At 37.3% G+C, this 17,500-nt stretch overlaps 1 protein-coding gene across 2 annotated transcripts in view; it reads right to left on the reverse strand.

The window, feature by feature from the left end:
* Window positions 1–13,234: 13,234 nt before the first annotated feature.
* LOC144976654 (kelch domain-containing protein 4-like) overlaps window positions 13,235–17,500 on the reverse strand; it is a 7,014-nt gene continuing 2,748 nt past the window's right edge. The window contains exons 3-5 of one of the 2 annotated variants that reach the window (XM_078920970.1): window positions 15,673–15,979; window positions 14,493–14,757; window positions 13,235–13,640 (exon numbers count right to left, since the gene is read on the reverse strand). In XM_078920970.1, coding sequence (XP_078777096.1) covers window positions 13,432–13,640; window positions 14,493–14,757; window positions 15,673–15,979 — 781 coding nt within the window. In that variant the 3' untranslated portion in view covers window positions 13,235–13,431. Of the gene's footprint in view, window positions 13,641–14,477; window positions 14,758–15,672; window positions 15,980–17,500 lie in introns of both variants that reach the window. The other variant, XM_078920969.1, reaches the window with a different exon arrangement.

Raw genomic sequence — 17,500 nt, forward strand, 5'->3', positions numbered from 1 at the left:
TTACTATTCCACAGCACTCCTCCAAGAACAACAAACGATACGAAACACAAACCTACTACTTACTACCTCTACTACGGCTACAGTCCGACCAGATGGCGAGACCTACTTATAGGCCTAACTTCTACTGCCCAGTCAGTGTCCAAGATGCCTGTGAGAGGTCATTGTCAAGCCTTTGGACACCACAGTCCACAACTAAAGTCGACAATGGCTAAACACTTTTTTTCTTCTCATTTTGGCCTTTAGAAAATAACCAGCAGTATAGAAAGAAGGAACGAAATAGACGTCGTTTAATGTAGGTATAGGGAATGAGATTAGCGGAAGAGTAGCGTCCCTTGATTGGACGTCACCTATAGTCTGTGACGTCACCGGCGGAAAAGTTATTAGAGAGAGAACGTCATGTTGGTTGTGCGCTTGCGTCTCTCGTCCTCGCTTCAGGTGAAAGCGGCTTGAGACACTTCAAAACCAAATTGACGTTCTCTCTGTAAGGTGACGTTCAATCAAGGGACGCTACTCTTCCGCTAATCTCATTCCCTATTGAAATTTGATATAAAAAGTTTTCTGGTGGAAAATGAGGATAAGATGTTTTGTCAGAATAAGCGCGCACAGTGGGAATCTTTCATTTACATGTTAACTCTTTCACCGCGAGACTAGATCTTTTTTTTTAATGTTCACTTTTCTATAGGGTAATATCCCCCAATGGAGAGAATAATAAAGTGAGTAGATGTGACTCATATATATGGTGAAGTTGAATGTAAGCTTCAATTTAATTACAAAAACAGATCAAATGACCGTTTCGGGTTTCCCCTTTATCAACAACGTTTTGTTTATTCATCTTAACTACGCCACTACCACATCATCTTATTCATCTCAGGTGTTTCAATCATCCTGTTTTGTTGATAAAGGGGAAACAAGAAACGTTCATTTGATCTGTTTTTGTAATTAAATCGAAGCTTACATTCAACTTCACGTTATTATTTATTTCTTCGAGCTTCGAGCAGCAACATTTACACTCATATATAACGGAACAACACAAAACAAACAACGTTTCCACCAAATATGCTCAAATTTATTTATAATGGGCCCAAAGCCAACGGCAACACCGTGTAGGTCAAGACATGACGAGAGCTTAAGGCCGAGCATTTTAAACAAAATTTTGTTTGGTCTTGACATACGTGCACTTATTTTCAGGTCTGATAACCGAATACAATTACTTACCTGATTTAGCAATGTTATAATAGGAAATAATTTGCGTAAGTTTGAGAGCATTTCTTCTATTTTTTTTTCAATGAGCCCATAAACTTTTGGGTAATCAGACCTGCAATTAAATACACGTCAGTCTAGACTGTATGTGTGACTGACCAGTCGCCACATACTTAGTGGTTTTATAACGTTGTATTTTAGCATTAATTTTACGAACAATAAAGCGAATGTGGCTTTCTTTAGGGTAGCATTTGTAAATGTTGTTGCTCGAAGCTCGAAGAAATAAATAATGATGTGAAATTGAATATAAGCTTCAATTTAATTACAAAAACAGATCAAATGACCGTTTCGGGTTTCCCCTTTGTCAACAAAACAGGATGAATGAAACACTGTGGTGTTTCATTCATCCTGTTTTGTTGACAAAGGGGAAACCCGAAACGTTCATTTGATCTGTTTTTGTAATTAAATTGAAGCTTATTTTCAATTTCACATTATTATTTACTTTAGGGTAGCAGGATGTTATAGCCTGTAAGGCGCTCTTTTTTAACATGTTTTGTTTTTACATGTTCGGCCATGTGCTCTTGTGGTATGACACTCGCGTTCGGATCGGAAGGTCCTGGGTTCGAGCCGCGCTCGGCGCATAGTTGAGTCCTTGGAAAAAATTCTTTACTCACAGTCTCTCACCGAACTCAGGTGTACAATGAGTACCAGGCCATCAACAGTGTTGTCTCTGTCCGAAAAAAAATTGTAATATCATCGCCTAACAGGCGTCATGTCTCGTCCTACATGTTAAGTTTTGCTGTTGGTCAGGGACCCCTTGTAAAGCACTTTGAGCATAGTCAGTGGATATTGCGCTATATAAAAGCTCAATTTAAAAAAAAAAAAAGATTTAAGTCGGATGGCAGAGAAGCGAAAGGCCCCCAGAGTCAGCGAGTCAGATAGAAAAAGAGCAGTCGGCAGTCATGGTACAATTTGTGTCGTCAGGGTGGCGGGATTTTAGAACGGTGAAAGGGCTGACTAAAGCCTGGGATCGTGAAAATGCTGGCAAAAAGGTTAAAATGGAACGGACGGTGACGCAGTGACACAATACCTACCAAAATAAAATTTAGATGTTTCGAGTGTAAATTTATTTTTTTAAATTGAGCTTTATATAGCGCAATATCCACTTAATGTGCTCAAAGCGCTTTACAAAGGGTCACTGGTCAGCAGCAACATTTAACGTGTAGGACGGGACATGACGCCTGTTAGGCGATATTACAATTTTTCGGACAAAGACAACGCTGTTAACGGTCAGGTACTCATTTTATACCTTGTCTTGGTGTTTTGTGTTTTGAATTGTTTCGTTTTGTTTTGTTTTGTTTTTTGTTGTTTTTTTGTTGTTGTGTTTTTTGTGTTTTTTGGGGGGTTTTTTGTTGTTTTGTTTTTTTTTGGTTGTTGTTTTGGTTTGTTTTGTTTTTTGGTGGGCGTTTTGTTTTCTTTTTGTTTATTTATCATTTGTTTGTTTGTTTTCTAAACAGTTTGTTGTTTTTGGTTTGTTGTTTATTGAAGCTCAATTTTTGTTCTTTTTCATTTTCTCGCCTCTTTTCGGGAGGGGGAGGGGGTATTAATATACTAAAGTATAGTTTTCACTAAAAACGTCCGCTGCTAGAATTGTTTCATTCCGAATTCCCTCTTTTTTGTAGCTTTTCGTTGGGAATGGAATGGATCACCGTTGTGAAAGGGTTAGTGATAGCACTGATCCAACAACACAGAAAACACCATATAACATGATGAACGTAATAAAACATCCCAGAAAGCATTGCGTCTTTGAGTAATAACAGCTCTTTTCATAGCAAATTAATCCCCAGATTTAGAGCGGCCCTGATAGCTCAGGTGGTGGAGCACTTGTCTCAAAAGCAAGAGGGGAGGCATCTGTTCGTCATCGGTCCTCAGTACAGTCGGCTTATTAATTGTTGTTTGTTTGTGTGTGTCTTGTGTATGTGTGTCGGCTTATTAATTGTTGTTTGTTTGTGTGTGTCTTGTGTATGTGTGTCGGCTTATTAATTGTTGTTTGTTGTGTGTGTCTTGTGTATGTGTGTCGGCTTATTAATTGTTGTTTGTGTGTGTCTTGTGTATGTGTGTCGGCTTATTAATTGTTGTTTGTTTGTGTGTGTCTTGTGTATGTGTGTCGGCTTATTAATTGTTGTTTGTGTGTGTGTGTGTGTGTCTTGTGTATGTGTGTCGGCTTATTATTGTTGTTTGTTTGTGTGTGTCTTGTGTATGTGTGTCGGCTTATTAATTGTTGTTTGTTTGTGTGTGTCTTGTGTATGTGTGTCGGCTTATTAATTGTTGTTTGTTTGTGTGTGTCTTGTGTATGTGTGTCGGCTTATTAATTGTTGTTCGTTTGTGTGTATCTTGTGTATGTGTGTTGGCTTATCAATTGTTGTTTGTTTGTGTGTGTCTTGGATATGTGTGTCGGCTTATTAATTGTTGTTTGTGTGTGTGTGTGTGTCTTGTGTATGTGTGTCGGCTTATTAATTGTTGTTTGTGTGTGTGTGTGTCTTGTGTATGTGTGTCGGCTTATTAATTGTTGTTTGTTTGTGTGTGTCTTGTGTATGTGTGTCGGCTTATTAATTGTTGTTTGTGTGTGTCTTGTGTATGTGTGTCGGCTTATTAATTGTTGTTTGTTTGTGTGTGTCTTGTGTATGTGTGTCGGCTTATTAATTGTTGTTTGTGTGTGTGTGTGTGTGTGTGTCTTGTGTATGTGTGTCGGCTTATTATTGTTGTTTGTTTGTGTGTGTCTTGTGTATGTGTGTCGGCTTATCAATTGTTGTTTGTGTGTGTGTGTGTGTCTTGTGTATGTGTGTCGGCTTATTAATTGTTGTTTGTTTGTGTGCGTTTTGTGTATGTGTGTCGGCTTATTAATTGTTGTTTGTTTGTGTGTGTCTTGTGTATGTGTGTCGGCTTATTAATTGTTGTTTGTTTGTGTGCGTTTTGTGTATGTGTGTCGGCTTATTAATTGTTGTTTGTTTGTGTGTGTCTTGTGTATGTGTGTCGGCTTATTAATTGTTGTGTGTGTGTGTCTTGTGTATGTGTGTCGGCTTATTAATTGTTGTTTGTTTGTGTGTGTCTTGTGTATGTGTGTCGGCTTATTAATTGTTGTTGTTTGTGTGTCTTCTGTATGTGTGTCGGCTTATTAATTGTTGTTTGTTTGTGTGTGCCTGTGTATGTGTGTCGGCTTAATAATTGTTGTTTGTTTGTCTGTGTATTGTTTATGTGTGTCGGCTTATTAATTGTTGTTTGTTTGTGTGTGTCTGTGTATGTGTGTCGGCTTAATAATTGTTGTTTGTTGTTGGTTGTGTTTGTTTATGTGTGTCGGCTTATTATTGTTGTTTGTTTGTGTGTGTCTTGTGTATGTGTGTCGGCTTATTAATTGTTGTTTGTGTTGTGTGTGTCCTGTGTATGTGTGTCGGCTTAATAATTGTTGTTTGTTTGTCTGTGTATTGTTTATGTGTGTCGGCTATTAATTGTTGTTTGTTTGTGTGTGTCTTGTGTATGTGTGTCGGCTTATTAATTGTTGTTTGTTTGTCTGTGTCTGTTGTATGTGTGTCGGCTTAATTGTTGTTGTTTGTGTGTGTCTTGTGTATGTGTGTCGGCTTATTAATTGTTGTTTGTTTGTGTGTGTCTGTGTATGTGTGTGTTTATTGTTGTTTGTTTTTATTTATGTTTCGCTTATATTTTATTTTTTGTTGTCTTGTGTAGTGTGGTGGTTTGTTTGTTTTTTTTTTTTCATTATTACTTTTTTTGTGGAGTGGTGGGGGTCCTCCTCTTTAATTCCCCCCCCCCCACCCCTTCTTTTGCCCAGCCAGCAATGTTTGTGTAGCAGAATCTGTTAAATCTGACGTCATATCCCAAAGAAAAACATATAAGCGTTGTTGTCCATTAAATTAACCCTGAATGGCCCCAATATAAACCATTTCTTATGTAGCGACTGGTCACATAATATACTTTATATTTTAGGCCAAACAAAATAAAACATATTCTCGGCCTTTGCCTCCATCAAGAAACGACAGGCATTTCGAAAGGTATAATAGTCTTCAACAGTCGTAACGTCAATTCCTTCCTAATGACGCATGGTAACTTAGTAACACTGGCTCTAAACTATCGGAACAATGGCGGACGCCCTTATTAATATTTCTCCGACGAGCATAAAAGTGTATCCAGAGGAGAAAACATTATAAATCTGATCTTGTTTTGACTTTTATACATTCTGATCACAAGACATATGAAAGGTTCTAGCCAGCTTGAAGAATAAAAAGTAATGATTTTCTTTGTTTAGAACCAAGATGGCCGCTGTTGCCTGGCGGCGTGACATCAGACTACTGAATCCAATTATGACTTTTTACAACAATGCACTGTTGACATGATACACGTATATAAAATTTAATGAAATTAAACCCTTTCGCAGCAGCACCATTAGATCGTTTCCTTTGGTATTCCATGAAGGAATATAGATAATCCATCAAACAGGATGTCTGATGTTAACAGGGCCCGTTTCCGTGAACCAGGACTAGATTTAGTTATCTATTTCTAGACTAGTAAATGACTTGCTAGTCTTAAGTCTAAGCGGAGCAAGTGACCAAAAAAAATCGGATTTCATGAACGCTTTTTAGTCTCGGACTAGTTAGTCTCTTGCTTAGAAGTGTGCGTTATAATTATAAGAACGGTGACCAATTCGCTATTTTGTGCGGGTAGCATCGCGCTCACTAGTACACGACGGCAGGTATGATACCCGCCTTCATATTTTCAACGCAAAAGATTTCCAAAGAGGAAATTAGCAACACGTCCGGTATAGCTAATGTTTCGTTCTTTTTCATATTTTAACTTACTTTTGTCATGATGTATCAAGTCAGGTGATAATGACATTCAACTGCTAGACTACAATGGTGTCAATGATGGTCGACTGTCAATTCTATATTTACGCCCATAAAAGTTTCAATGAAACTCAAACAAATTGAACAAAAAAAAAAAATAATATATATATATATATATATATATATATATATATATATATATATATATATATATATATATATATATATATATATATATATATATATATATTATATATAAAACAGACAACGAAACAAACAAAAGAGAAAGTGTGTTCTGATGAATCACATTATTTCAGTCAGTTACAATGCCAGCAGAATAAAAAAAAAACGAAATTGCCTGAAGCTGGCCTCAAATCCGGGATCTTCCGGATCACAGTGCAAGGCCTTAATCAATCGGCCACATCGCCCCCCCCCCCCCCCTTTTTTTTTTTTCTTTATTTTTACACTTATATAATATACTGATATTATTATTATTATTATTATTATTATTATTATTATTATTATTATTATTATTATTATTATTATTATTATTATTATTATTATTATTATTATTATTATTATTATTATTATTATTGTTATTATTATTGGGTGTGTGCTACGTGTTTGTGTGTGTACAAGGTTGGGATTTTTTTTTATTGCCCACATAAGGCCCTTTCCTTGTGTGGGTCTGTTTTGGGGATTTGTTGTTTTGTTTGTTTGTTTGTTTTTGTTTTTTTTTTTTTGGGGGGGGGGGGGTTGTTTTTTTGTTGTTGTTTTGTTTGTTGTTTTTTGTTTTTTTTGTTTTTTTTTGTTCTTTATTTTCTTTTTTTTGGGGGGGGGGGGGGTGTGTGTGTGTGTGTATGTGTGTGTGTGTGTGCGTCTGCGTGGGAAAGGGATACGCAAAATTTAACACCTTCTCGCTAGCCATCAAGGATTACGTATTCATTTCCTGAGCAGTCAATTGGGTATTTTAAAAAAAAATGACAAATAATCTAATTGCGATAAATTTGAAAACCTCATTGTTGGAATCAGCTTGAAAAGTGGAGAAAAATTGTCTTTGTCTCATAAAAATCGGTCTAGAAATAACCTTTTTTGTAATAGATTTGATTTTGAAAACAGCTTTCTCAAATTTTATAATTTTATGATAATTTTCTTATTTTCCGGTCGATGTTCTTGATTTATATATCGTTTTTCATTTCTCAATGAGACGAACGCACTGATGTAACTCGATTGATTCAAGAGTTTAAAACACAGATTTCGTGTTTTGATTGTGAGTCCAGCCTTACTAAGAATTCACGAGTGTTGAGGTATGACGTAACTATACATACACGACCTCGTTCTCCACGCCATAGTAGGGCTTCCATTCATCGCTTTCGGTCAACCGTGGTCTTTGAAGTTACACAACATATCCCGCCTGTGATGCCTTTACATAAATCAAGGGCTGAGCTGACTCATGTTGACAAGCGAGCTATCAAAAGAGCAATCGTTGATTGGTCAAAAACTCAGGATTTCATATAAGGACATAAGTTCTTGAAAGCGATACCACCCACCTGTCAGTGGACAGAACTGATATGATGAAATTAGGGCTCCATAAAATGTTATATCATGGTAGGCTCCACCCTCTATTTCTATTCTGACGTAGATGTAGACGGCGATAGCATTTCGGATGTCATAATGACAAGTGGGCAAAGGGTTAAAGTTTCCAAACAATCCCAATCGTCGTCTATCTCTAATGGGCCCCGATACGACCTGAAGGACGAATAGACACTCCGATATAATATTATTGTGTACCGTGTTTATCCTGACTGTCCTGTTGCCTTCCTAGTCCTAGACAAACCGATGGTGTTGAGGTTGAAGTCAAGTCACTCGCCTTTGGATCGAAAGGTCACATGTTCTAATCCTGGCTGGCACTGACGCCAGTTTTGCTTTGTTTTGTTGTTGATTTTTTGGGGTTTTTTTTTGTTGATTTGTTTTGGTTTTTGTTTATTTTGTTTTTTTAGGCGATTATTTTGTCTTTTTTTTAATTTTTTTTTTTTTTTTGGTTTATTTTTCATATTTCGAGGATTTTTTCCTCAAAGGATGTCATACTTTTTGAGTAAATAAAATAAAATAAACACAAGAAGAGTAATTATAAATTATATGAAAAGTAAAAATGTTTCCACGGTTTTCTTATTAATAATAAGCTTCACAATGTTTCATCTATACCCTCAGTCACCCATTCATATAGATAGAATGAAGTTGACATCACTCGGGTCTTTGTTATTGTTTTTTGCCATCCGCGTTTATGAGTAATTCCCACTAAAATGTATTAACCAGACTATAAACGTTCATGGTTACACACTGTTTTGTGTGTTAGTCCGTTATACTTCCGGATGGCAATGTTGTGAGCTTCTTAGCCAAGCGCATACTATCTATAGAACTAAACTTCCATTTCTAACCAACCCCCCCCCCCCCCCCCCAAAAAAAGGAGTCTTTTTTTAGGCACAATAAAAACAATATCTTATTACGCCTTATACTCATTTGTGCCTGAGTCAAGTGATGTAATGTGTGTAAAATGCCTTTCCCAAGGACACAACAATGAGCTCGGACAAGTTTTAGTTAGTCATTTCAGCGCCTAAGAAAATGATGATTACACACATCACAAAGGGACTGATTAATTTAGAGTTAGCGTTAAGAGCATGGGCTTTAGAGAAAGATGCTCTTTCGTGGTAGTTTTTATTTGGTTTGTTTTGTTTTCCCAATATCACTCTCAACACACGTGAGTCATTTAAGCTCCAGAAAAAGTAAGAGAATAGATTTAGAAAAAGAAGAAAACAGGATTTCTTTTGTTTTGTATTTTGTTGGTTTTTTTTTGTTTGTTTGTTTTTGTTTTGTTGCTAATTTCTTTTTAAATCAAATGTAATTCAATGAGAAAAAAGACAAAAAAAAAAAAACAAAAAAAAAAACAAAAACAAACAAGAGTATTCATATGGCGCAATATCCACTATACATACTTAGTAGAATAGATTATTATAACGCTCTTGTGTCTGGTTGCCCCAAGTATTCTATCGATAGACTGCATAAGATACAAAATAAGGCAGCCAGTCAGACTTGTTACTATTAAAAACTCGAGAGAGGAGAGAGAGAGAGAGGAGGGAGAGAGAGAGAGAGAGAGGAGAGAGAGAAGAGAGAGAGAGAGAGAGAGAGGGAGAAGAGAGAGAGAGAGAGGAGAGAGAGGAGAGAGAGAAAGAGAGAGAGAGAGAGAGAAGAGAGAGAGAGAGAGAGAGAGAGAGAGAGAGAGAGAGAGAGAAGGCGCAAGCACATTACTCCTACTCTACATGACCTTCACTGGCTCCCCGTTCACTATAGAATAGAGTACACAATTCTTTTATACGCCTATAAGCGTTTTACTAATGTGGGTCCGTCCTTCTTACTTACAAGACCTTATTGAAGTCTTTACACCTAGTCGTGTCTTAAGTTCATCAGAATCTATTTTAATAAAAGAAATAAACTGCATTAATAATTTTTACAAAGAGATGAAGTGAGTAGAAAAGTGCCAGAAGACAATAGAGAATAACATTTTTTCGCGGCGGTGATGGGGTTTGAACCCGCGACCTTATTGGTACGACAACTCCGCCTGGCCGGTGAGAGCGTGACTCTACCGTATGAGCTATCCACAGTAGAGTCACGCTCTCACCGGCCAGGCGGAGTTGTCGTACCAATAAGGTCGCGGGTTCAAACCCCACCACCGCCGCGAAAAAATGTTATTCTCTATTGTCTTCTGGCACTTTTCTACTCACTTCATCTCTTGTTGTTACCAACATAAGTGCCTGCTCCACTCACTTTTCTGAAATAATTTTCACCAAAAAGCTGTTGACTGTACAGCTCCACGTCTGTGGAACTAACTCTCTTATGCGTTCTTATATTTAAGAAGCATCTTAAGACTGAATTATTTTACATGGCATTTTATGATTTGATGTTTGTTTCTTTTTTTAATATATTTATACATATGTGTGGGCCTGCTTTTGTCAGTGTGTGTGATTGTTTGCTTGCGTATGTGTGTGTGTGTGTGTGGGGGGGGGGGGGATTGGTGGTGGTTGTTCGTATGCAGACCTGCCAACCCTTCAAATTCCAAAAAAGGGAATCAGGATGCCTGAAAATAGGAATTTGAGATAAAAAAAAATAGGAATTTCACCTCTTTGCTCTCTTTTATTCTTACCATTATCATCATTTTGTAAATCGGAATTTTAGAGACAATGACGGAATAGTACAAAAAGAAAGAGTGAAAAAAGGAATGATTCCGCCAAAAGTGGAAGGGTTGGCAGGTATGCATATGAGTTAATTAATTGTAAAGCGCCGCAGAACACTTTTAAGCGGATGGTTAGGCGCTATAGAAATATAGTTATTATTATTCAAGACCTTAACAAGGGGCCTCTTACCACCAGTAACAACTAACATGCAGGACAAAACACGATGCCAGTTAGGCAATATTACAATATTTTTTTCGGACAGTGACAACGTTGTGAACGACCAGGTACTCATTTTACACCTGAGTATGGTGAGAGAATTGAGTAAAGAGCCTTCTCCAAGGACTCAACTATGCGTCGCTCAGAGCGAGACTTCTACCCAGAACCTTCCGATCCAAAGGCGAGTGTCTTACCACAAGACCACACTGCTGCACTCAAAACGCAGTACTCAAACTTGAGGTATCCACATAATGAAGGAGATGAAGATGAAGAAGAGAGGTAAGTGATACAAGAGATGTACTTTAGTACCCAGACCTGCCAACCAATCACATTCCAAAAGTGGAATCGGAAAGGTCAGAAAATAGGAATTTGAGACAAAAAGTAGGAATGACTTAACAATGGATAATTCTGTATCAAAATGACCACCACATTTGTCACCTAACACATAAAGACAGTCTTCTGGTCATCTGGCAAAACTACATCAGATGTGTTAGGTAATGGAATGGGGAAGGGGGGGAAGGAATGAAATTAATTTTCGTACTTAGCTCCCTTTTGGCAATCATTAAAAACAAAAACAAAAAATTACCTTCATGTCACGCCCCCCCCCCCACCCCCCCCCCCAATCTCCCCAATTTTATTTTCTTCTTACTCATCATTTTTGAAAATCAGAATATTAGAGACACTGGCGGAAGAGAGGAAAGGAATAGTGAAAGTATGAATGATTCCGCCAAAAGTGAAAAGGTTGGCAGGTATGAGTATCCAGTCTGAGACAAAAATCACCTCATCTGGACCTTTCCCAAAATGAAAATGCCTCATAGAGAAAGACAAAAGAGAACAGACTATTCGCTAAGTATTGTTTGTTTTATTTTTAAGAGTTCTACGGCGCATGCAACACAATAAGGTCATATCAGCGCCAGTAAAAAGGAAGAAAATGGGATAGCAAAAAGTTCTAGAATTACGATTAAAGTACCCAAGAAAAAGGAAGACAAAGGGAATTGGTTCAAATAGGGAAAAGATATAGATTCCAAGAGCACACCGTCAAAGTACTTAAGTTTGAGATCACCTAAATGTCTTATCCAGACACAGCACAGGTCCCTGCTAAGAGGAATACACTCAAATGTTTACAAATCAAATATATAATATGTAAACTAAACATAATACAATGCATAACAGAGAGATGATTTACAAGGAAAAAAATATCATCTCCCAAAACTCTAAATATATATTCGACTGTTTACCTCCCATCCAAGAACTCCGACCAGGGTCAGGGCAAAATTAAGTAATCTCAATCCAAGACAAAGACAGAAAGCAAGTTGAAAAACAGATACAGGGGGATAGAAGACACAACAAGTACCTCCCTGCCCACTATAGGAGGTCGGAAACCCCACCCAGTTTTGCTAAGTATTGCAAACAAACAAACAAACAAACAAGCAGCAGGCATCAAGATATGATGCCCTTCCATCAAAATCATCAGGATTTATATCTGTAATCCTTTTTCTTTGTAGCCCTCAGAATGAAAAGTCTTAGTCTTAGTCCGGCCTTGTCTGGTATCCATGGCATTAAGTGGGACAGTCAGATGAGAGAATGATTTTCTTTGAGATTCTTGATGCCATCTAATATGTTTAAATAAACACAAGTAAAGATATAATCTTATAGCGAGGTCCATAAACCAGGCCACAACAAATAATATCAAATTACACATATACCAATTTGGATTATGTTACATTGTATTTATTGTATGAAATTTTTCATCATTAACATCCTCAAGAATAAACAAACATAAACAGAACTCATGCTTTTTCATATGGTCGACCACATTCCGTGCAAGTTCATACAAACATACATACACACACTCACACACACACACACACACACACACACACACACAGACATACCTCTTATAAGGCTGTACCAAAAAAGATTTGAAAGTTTTGTGTAAAGCAAGGTCTAAATTAGTTCAATTTTATTTATAGTTTACAAAATACAAAATACGGAGAATTTCCAGCACCACAGCTGCTCAAGTTTGTGTCTTGAAATTCTGCTACACAGACACTATATCTCATCGGAAACAGGAAACACGTCTGATTAAAACCCTTGGATGTTTAAACCCTGAGGACTCAACACCAGACTGGAATATCACTCGACTATCACTGGCCTCCGTGATATTTCTTACATCTATAGTTCCTTAGGTTTGTGTTAATTCATTTATCGTTGGAGGTAGATATTGTCAAGATTTGTTCACATTCATGATCACTCCATTTCTTAATTGAGCCCGAAACGTTCCGTGTTTTGTATTTTGTTCTTTATTTTAATCTGTTATATTCATTTTTTGTTTATTACTTTTTACAGTCCACGGCTTCTGGCAGCTTGATATCACTTCAACATATTGGTACAGCCTCATATCCCACTGAAGATTATCACAGATACAAACACCCTATTTCCATTTTGGTGTGAAAACTGTCACTTCTTCTAAGGATGTATTACATCAGAGTCCAAAAAGTATAAACCCTGATACTTCTCAGGCGTCTCATTATTTAAGATCTTTGTGTCAAGTTGGTTATGAGTTAGGGGAGGGGGGGGGAGGAGTAAGTCCTCTTGCTAAATTGAAAAAAGGTGCCACGTAGGGCACACGACATGATTTATACACACAGAGCTGCCATTCCAAAGTGCCAGGAAAAGAGGGCAATATTTATAAAAGCCGGATTTTTACTTCAATAGTCTGAATTCACCCACCCCCCCCCCCCCCCCCCCCCCCCCCCCCATCACCCTCCTTCCTACGCCCTAAGGAAAATCCCAGGGAAAAACAGGAGTTGGCAACTTTGTTTGCATCTCAATCCAATTAAAGAAACAATATACCTACAGATTAAATCTCTATATAAATGTGAAGATAAGTCTATCATGACACACACGTTAAAGCCTCAAACGTCAAATGATCACGTGCAGGCTTCTTTACAAATCTCCTTGGCAAAGCTCCTCAACTGCTTCTCGCTCATCTCCTCCTCATCCTCCTCGTCTTCCTCGCAATAATTCTTTGCTTTCTCAATCCAGTACTGCTCAGTTCTGTTGAAGTAAGTAACGATACCCTCCCCATCCCCTCTGGGCGGGGCATCGTCAAATGTGATATTTATACTACCGTCAGAATCTGAAAATAAAATAAAAATATTGTATTTTAACACAAAATGACTAAATAAGGACATCCCTTGCCTTTTTTTAGTTAGATAATCGTCTAATGAAAACAGACATTTAACTTTTAATTCACCATCAGTTCATTTTATTGAATTAAGAAAACAATCATAAAATAAATTGCGCTTATATAGCGCATATTCCCGTTGGAGGGCTCTATGCGCTTTATAATAAAATCTTGAGAATAAAAAGAAACATGAAAACATGACAGATCTATACATATATCACTGATGATACTCACAAAAAGTCAAAAAGGAGGAAAAGTCTCGGAAAAACGGAAAACTCACCTAGAACATTCTTGCACCACAGGAAAGTAGGCAGGATGACTTCTTTTGAGTACAATTTTAAAACGCCCGGAGTCCAGTAAAAGGAGGAAATTTTTTATATATATATTTTTTTTTTAAAGGAGGTATTTTTTTAAAGATTTATTATATAAAAAAAGTAAAAGGAGGAAATGAAGGAAATATCCGCGGATCGAGGATCTGAGGAGGAAAACCGAGGAAAGGAAAGAAAACCGCGGATTTCCGCGGAAAAGTATCATCACTGATATATGCAAGTAAATATAAATATTATAAAAATATTCATCGTAAATCATTTTTTAAAATGAATTACAACAGATGAAAAGGGATAACCTGACTTGTTTAAAGGAAAGTAAATAAGGATTATTTTGGGGGGGGGGGGGGGGGGGGGGGGGGGGGGGGGGGGAGAAAAATCCTTTTTTTCTTTTCTTTTCATTTTTGGTGTAATGAGAATATTTCAAAGACATTGTACATAAAAGTGCTTGTGCACTACGTACATGTACACATCTTACCATCATCATCATCATCATCATCATCATCGTCACTGTCATCATCATCATCACGACTCCTCTTTTTAGAAGACTTGGCTCCAGCAGCCCCCTCCTCCTCCTCCTCATCGTCTGAATCCTGCCACTCTTGAAGCTTTCTGTCCTCAGCAATGATCACCGACCACTCGTCCATCTTGGCAAGGTCAAGGCTGTAGAAATCTGCCAAGGTCAACTGCTTGTCTCCTTCCTCCAAAATGCCACCATACATGTACATTACCCCATTATGGACCTATAGAAGGAACAAATGAAGTTGATGTCACTCAGCTCTTTGTTATTGTTTCAATACAGCCTGATAGCTGATTGGTTCTAACCAATTCAATAAAAGCCTGATACTGATATCCAATTCTAACAAATTCAAAAAAGCTTGAAATCCAATTCTAACGAATTTAAACAAGCTTGAAATTCAATTCTAACGAATTCATAAAAGCTTGAAATCAAATTATAACTAATTCAGAAAAGCCTAAAACTTATAATGAAATGTGACCTATGGCCTCTAAATGGTATTATGCTGACATAGCGGTTTTAAAAAAAAATTTTGAAAATTTTAATCCCAAATTTTGCAAGCTAAAAACAGCAAAATTTGTAAAAGATTTGCAAAAATGTGCAATTAAATTTTCTGAAAAACAAATCAATTTCTTTTTATTAGGACTCAAAACCCTTCTTCAGCCAACAACAAAAACTTGGATACTCACATACAATTGAGGTCCTATCAGAAATCAATAAATACCAAAATCCTCTTTCAATCAAAATTGAGTGAGTTAATTCATTGACAAAATATCAATGCCTAAACATTGTTATGTACGATAAATTGAAGTAAGTTGGGTAATAAACAAAAGTAGAAAACGGTAAGGGCTGCCTAAAGCCGGTGATCGTAAAATACTAACGAAAGAGTGAAAATGGAAAGGCTTCGTATGGGAACAAAACAGACAATGGACGTTTCGGGTACAAACCCTTTGTCAGCACAACAATACACAAATAAACGTGGAAAACAAATAAAATTTTATTTGTTTTCCACGTTTATTTGTGTATTGTTGTGCTGACGAAGGGTTTGTACCTGAAATGTCCATTGTCTGTTTTGTTCCCATATGAAGCCTTTCCATTTTCACTTTTTTGTTAGTAATAAACAAAGTAACAACTAACTTACGGCCAAAGACGTATTCATTCTTGGAGATGGCCAGAACAAATCAACGTCCATACTGCCTTCCTGTGACATTTCTACAGCATCTGCTGCTGTTGCTCCCTGCCCTGATGATGTAGATTGCGTTACTGTAAACACTCCATCGTTCTGGCTACTCTCTGGTTTCTCTAGGTCAAGGCTCCCCAATGCATCCTGGGCTACTTCTATTCCTCCAGTGTCCTCATCTTCACTTTCATCACTTTCTTCATTGACATTTTGTCCATCTTTTTCCTTTCTACGTCTTTTCTTTTTATCGCCAGCTGATTTCTTGTCCCTGGCAAAATGAGAATGAGACAGAAATTCATAAAAATAAATTTAAAGATTAGTCATGGATCTACAATTTTGAAAATTGTGAGTTCATTTTGAACAGCAAACATTAAAATTTTTAAGATTATCAATTCCCAATCTAAGAGGGAGTTTCTAATTATTCTAAGTCAAGACTGGATAGCTATTGGAAAAAACAAGAAATCTACTGTGATTACAAGGCTAGCATCACATTCTGTCTTCACGGTAATCTGCAACTGGAAGAAACAAAGATGACACTCGAGTCCAGCGAAGAGGATCATTGAGAACCTGTGCTGGAAATCATCTCTAAGTATCTCTAAGTAAGTAAAGAACTTTTCCCCCCTATCTCTAAAGATAATTTGATAAGATGGAAAGTGGGAGGAGAATCCTTGATGGTTCTAAATTTTTTTGCAAACCGGAGAAAATGTAAATGCCATCAAAAAATAGAAAGTTATTTGAAAAATGAGCCAGTTTCTCCTTTGCAATTTGACCCTGAAATGTCTTGGTCCAAATATAACTCAGCTTATTGTCTGTGTACTTAGGGAGATGTGACTAAAATCATTTTTATGTCCTTACAGCACCTGGAAAAAGGAAGATAAGATAGAATATTATAGACATAAAAATTCAAATGTTATTACAAGCATCCAAAAGGGTGTCTCAAAAGCTCAGTTGTTAGAGCACTCCCTTCACAATCAAAGGGATTGGTATCAATATCTGAGTGCAGTTGAGATTATTTTTTCTTTCTGACCCCCCCCCCCCCCCCCCCCCCCCCCCCCCCCCCCCCCCCCCCCCCCCCTTTCTGTCCATACAGCATGAGATAATCTTAGCTTGAGGCAGCACTGTTTTTGTTTTTAAGGGTTTTACGGCACTTGCAACACATTTAGGTTATATCAGCACCAGTAAAAAGTAAGAAAACGGGATAGTAAAAAGTTCTAGAATTACAATTAAAGCATTCAATAAAAAGTAAGACAAAGGGGAACTGAGAACAAATAGGGATCAGATGTAGATTCCAAGAGCATACCACCAATGTACTTAGTTTGAGATCACCAATAAGTCTCATATGAACACAAGCATGGTCCCCACTAAGAGGAATGCACTCAAATGCTCACATTATAAATTATAACAAATATAATAATACATAACAGAGAGATGATTTACAAGGAAAAAAATATCACCTCCCAAAACAATAACTGTGCATTTGACTGTTTCCCTCCCAAAAAGGACCAGGACAAAACCAAGTAATCCCATTCCAAGACAGACAGAAAGCATGATGGAAAACAGATATACGGGGATAGAAGACACACTATGTACCTCCCTGCCCACTGAGGCAGCACTGAAAAGTAAGCAATAGGATTCAATAGTTGTAACGTCACTTCCTTCCTAATGACGCATGGTAACTTAGCAACACTGGCTCTAAACTATCGGAACAATGGCGGACGCCCGTATGAAATATTTCTCCGGCGAGCATAAAAGCGTATCCAGAGGGAAAAAAACATAAATTTGATCATGT

This window comes from Berghia stephanieae, chromosome 7, assembly GCF_034508935.2.
Source record: "Berghia stephanieae isolate SIO BIC M18660-M18661 chromosome 7, UCSD_Bste_1.3, whole genome shotgun sequence".
Classification (NCBI taxonomy): domain Eukaryota; kingdom Metazoa; phylum Mollusca; class Gastropoda; order Nudibranchia; family Aeolidiidae; genus Berghia; species Berghia stephanieae.